Genomic DNA, 4927 nt, shown 5'->3' on the forward strand with positions numbered 1-4927 from the left:
GACTATTTGTTTTTTCTCGGAGGCTAATTTTAGCATACTTAGCTCTGTGTTTGGTCTCAAAATACCTAGGCATGTTGTACTCCACCACCAATACCACCTCAAAAAGACACACGGGTTTCTCTCCTTGAAGCAGAAACATGCATTCGCTTTCCTGCCTTTTGTAAAATTGTCTTCTGTATCAACCTTTCTCTTCTTGAACATTTTGGTGTTAATCGTTGGTACTTCTCACTTTCACTTGTCGGGAGGTTGCTGGTTAAATGCTGAATGCAATACACTGCCATCTAGTGGCGGGATGCCAATACTTCGTGGGTCCCGAAATCGTCGTGCATTGTGGGAGATGTAGTTTATGGTCAGTGTACGTTTTCAATTAGTATAGCCTTTTATTTTAAGACAACCATACACATTTTAAGCTTTCAAGGGCCACACAAAATGATCCGACGGGCCGGATTCAGAGTTTGACACATGTGCTCTAAGGAAACAATATGGGACAGATTTTAATAGTGTCTCAGACCATGAATTTTGCAATATTAAACATGTACAAAGAAACTGGTTTGGAAAAACATCAACTGAACTATCTTGTCTGAAATGATGAAAGTAGTTATATCATAATGACAATTAATCCCTCTCTGTTAAGCTTTGAACATTTGAAAATGTTGCTTCATGGGATAGCAGCACATAGATACAGTAAAACGTAATGTGTGAGGGTCTGCATGGACATTGTGTAGCAGCAGCAGAGAGGTAACCCCTCACTGCCTGAAAGCAACTTACAGTTATGGTCTAACTGGCCACGTTAGCCAATTAGCCTGCACGTTTGCCTTTCAAACTCCATGGCACAGCAACAGCACGTGCACTGACTCTGTGGTTGTGGACCCGTTCCAGCAGACTTTGGTTTTACACCACAGTGCTGACTGTTTCAGGTTCAGCATTGTCAACAACCTTTACAACTTCTGGCTCATGCAGAACATATCTGGGTGCAGCATCAGTACAGAACTGTGTTCAAAGCAAAACATTAATCATTCGGTGTGTTTGTCTTCTCACCACCATACCAGATGTGATACCCTACATACTGCAATTAAAAATACAGTAGGTACAAAACCTCTTCCAAGATCTACAGTCAGCTCTTCAGCTAATACCAACTCATCGCTTGCCTGGTTCAAAGGAGTGTATAAAATAGTTAATGATCATAACGGTGAGTGATGATTTTATGTTTTGACTTAAAGACACACATAAATAAAACAAGTTTAACACGTGTGTGGATTATTGACAGAGGCAACAGATTGTGCCACAGCAAATCAGTGCATGTGCAAGACAAACACATTTTCTCATTATGATTTTCACAGCTTTCCCTTTTGAGACAGACACATTTGGGTCAACACATGTTAAAAGGAAAACTTAAATGAACACTTTAAAACAAGAGTCAGTTTGTTTGGAACAAAGCTGCACATCTTAAATACAACACAGTGAAACTCAGACTTGAACTTGCTGAATAAAAAGATGCTGACCTGCATTTCCACAGCGGGGCCACACTGAGGTCAACTGAACCAGCAAGGAGCTTTGTCATAAAGCTGAAAGCAGGTGCATGGTGGATGGCATCTGACCCATTACAGAAACAAACAAATATGCTATGTTGCCTATTCATCATGGGAGGTCCTGGTATTCCCATTTGCCACCAGTGTAGAAAGCCTTGCTTCACCTTATAGTGTAAATCCAGCTATCTTTGTTGAAGGGTGGCATCAGAGTGTCCTGTTTCTGGCTCTATGTGGTGCCACTATGCAAAGAATCATTTGAAAGCATCTGCCCTTTTGTAAAAAGCCCAGCTTGGCCATGTTCGGTCCCATGTAGCTGCATATTAATCCCCTCCTGAGCTCGGTGACCCTGCACCAGAAAGCAGCCTTGTGGAGGTACTTACCTTGGCCTCGCGCTGGCTGAGGGGACAGAGAGATGAGAACAAAGCCCAGCAGGCAAAGGCCGAGTCTGACTGAGAACTGCATCCTGATTCCAGCAGACAAGAGGACACGACACACCTGAGCAGGACAGGGGTGAGGAATGCAGAGATAGGGGCAGAGGTGTGCCGGGGTGGATGGAGGTAGCAGGGAAAGAAAGGTGAGGAAGGAGAAGAGAGAAGGGAAGAGGAGGTGAACAAGAAAAGCCAGAGAGAAGAAATGACAGAACAGAGCAGGAAAAACAGACGGACAGGTGAAAGGACAGTGAGAGAAAGAAGATGAGTGAGTGGAGGGAGGAGAGAAACAGGGACAGAGGATGGAGGAGAGAGGGAAAGGAGGGACGGGGAGAAGACGGGAATTTACAAAGATGTTACTGTGCTGAAATACTAGAGTATCTGTTAGTTACAAACAATCCTAAAATCTTTTGTTGCATTGATACATATCTATAAATATATGTTATTATATATTTCCCATTAGCTACACAGGCATGAATTTGCAAAAATGTTTCAAAATATGATAAATGGGGATGTGAAGCTAAGACTCATCTCTAGTAGCAACACCATCCACTCATGACGTAAAAACTTCACTTACATCCAAGATATGTTTGACCTTCCCATCAAATCACTTCCAAACCGATATCCAGTTGGTTTGGAGTTTTTAATGATCCTTCTTTGGATAAATGGCTGATTTAAAAAAAAAAAAAATCAACCTTCCAATTTATTTATTTAAACAACCCAATATCAATTGTCATAATCTTTGTGCTTTTTCTTAGCCAACGTACACCCGAGCTACACACTGTGTGTGCAAAGGTCATCTGTTGTGAGTGCATCACTCAGGACTACATGACGTCAAAACTGTGTTATTAAAACACCACAAATAGGTTAGTTCTGAATGGTGGGCTGACTCTGGCTATGCAGGGACCGCACACTGATTGGTGGAAGAGAAATGATCTGCTGCTACTAGACGCGGAGCCGGAGGATGAAGAGTGTACGGAATCTGCTAACAGCTGCTGACAACACAAGCAGTGCAGATGCAGACCCAGTTTATCTCTCCTCTGTGTGATCACCACAGTGAAGCACCTGGTGCCGACAGTTCACGCGTAGCTCTGTGGAAAAGCATTAGTTTTAAATACTGTAGGTGCAATAGTTTAAGCGGTGCAGACGTTACCAGGGACAACAGATCCCTGGTCCACAGCTTCATAACTGGCAAATGTGTTTACAATTTAGTGAACTTAACACAGTTTCATATTCAAGGAAACAACGGTGCTGTTCACTTGTTGAATGTTGAAGAATATGAGCTTGTAGAGAAACTCCTGAGATGCACATTATGTAACAGTGCCAATACACATCCCCACTGGATCAAGTAGTGCCTCAGAAATCTCTCTTCCTACGTCTGTATGCACAATCAAGCATATTATTTTTATTCTGAAACATTATTTCTTGAGATATTGGAAGTCAGACAAATAGTTGTGGATCATGGTAGAGCATACCGTATCCAGTACTGTCGGGTAGTGAGGAAAAACAGTACTATCCCTGCTGCCTATATGCGCCACTCTCCGAAGCAGCATCTAACATAAAGCACAATGTCTCTCTGCAGAGCTGAAGGTGCAGGAGGAAACACAACTGTCACCTGCTTTGTTTCCACTTAACCTTGTCCACCTACAGACATGCCATGTTAAATTGTTTTTTTACTGCATGATCATCAGAATTTCTGCAGCTACTACGCCTCTGCAATGTCAGGACATAGAGACACAAGCCCTTTTGTTTCCAACTCATGCTGCAGCCAACTTTAAATTTCAGGCATTTTTCAGTCATTTATTGATATGCCAGACTATTACAGCTTGGCATGTTCACCATGTCTGTGTTAAAGCAAGCTGTGGTAATAAACTATCTGAGTTATGATAGTAGGTTGGAGGGGAGCAGATCTCCTCAGTGTATCTTAACAAAAATCACCATAAAGGCCATAAAACATCCCCTCAGAGACTCACAGCCTGACTGGGATGAGTTTCTGGCGACATTAAACCACCTGGCTGTTATTCCCGAATCCTACTGTATAATCAACGCGTGGAGTATCATCTTCTGTGTAGTTTGGAGCCCTGTTGTGACTTGCATTATGGCTTCACAAAGCATCCCTCGCGGGTCATATCTCTGCACCGGATCAGTCTCTTCTCGCCATAAGATACTGTAGCTACAGTAAGCAAGCATCTCTGCTGCGCACTGTGAGGACGCGTAGCCAACGCTGCTGAGAAAACCTACAGACATCCTATCATCCCCAAGACACTTTCTGTTTACAGGTAATACAAGTAATTGAAGTTTTGCCTAATTGAAACGAGCACAGGTGAGACCTGCACGCTGCACCATCGGCAGCACAAGGACGCGTGGAACAGCTCGAGGTGGCGAGGAAAGGTCCGCGGACCTAAACGCCAGTGTGTGCAGATGTGTGCATAAAGCGCAGCTCTACCTTCTCAGATCATACGTTTCCAGGCTCTGTCGCTCTCCTCCGGACAGCTGAACGAGAAGCTCACCAGTCCCCAAGCGACTCTGATCCACTCTGTTCACCAACTGTCAGCTCCCTCTGGCAACAGGAGGAAAGTCAGACACAGCACCACACCAGACTACCGGTGGGGAACCTTCAAAATAAAGGCGCTGCCCACTGCCTCACCGAACAGTCAAATCCCAGATCAGCGAGGAACGTTTGAAAATGAATGAATAAAATATTTTCTTCTGCTGCTCTCGTCCAAGTGATCTCAACTCAGTTTGATGCTTTTATTGTTATTATACCCGTTTGAGGTATTTTCATATTATTTAAGAAATGTAACATTTCTGGACAAGGGGCTGGCCAGGTGACACTGCTAGTGCCATTTCAGTTATGCATTCATGTTGGTCAACTTCTGACATTCAACAGCTTCACACAAGTAACACTTTCCAACCAACACAGGCTGTTATGTTACTGCACAGGTTCCTTGTTTCTGTATGGAAACATGT

General features: G+C 43.4%; 1 protein-coding gene across 1 annotated transcript in view; it reads right to left on the reverse strand.

Moving 5' to 3' along the window:
• The window catches only part of LOC109973197 (collagen alpha-1(XIV) chain-like), a 121368-nt gene extending 116826 nt beyond the window's left edge, over positions 1–4542 (reverse strand). Inside the window, exons 1-2 of the mRNA XM_020622603.1 lie at positions 4404–4542; positions 1910–2024 (exon numbers count right to left, since the gene is read on the reverse strand). Coding sequence (XP_020478259.1) covers positions 1910–1991 — 82 coding nt within the window. The 5' untranslated portion in view covers positions 1992–2024; positions 4404–4542. The remainder of the gene's footprint in view (positions 1–1909; positions 2025–4403) is intronic.
• Between the last annotated feature and the right edge of the window lie 385 nt (positions 4543–4927).

This window comes from Monopterus albus, unplaced genomic scaffold (genome assembly GCF_001952655.1).
Source record: "Monopterus albus unplaced genomic scaffold, M_albus_1.0 scaffold283.1, whole genome shotgun sequence".
In the NCBI taxonomy this organism is placed as follows: domain Eukaryota; kingdom Metazoa; phylum Chordata; class Actinopteri; order Synbranchiformes; family Synbranchidae; genus Monopterus; species Monopterus albus.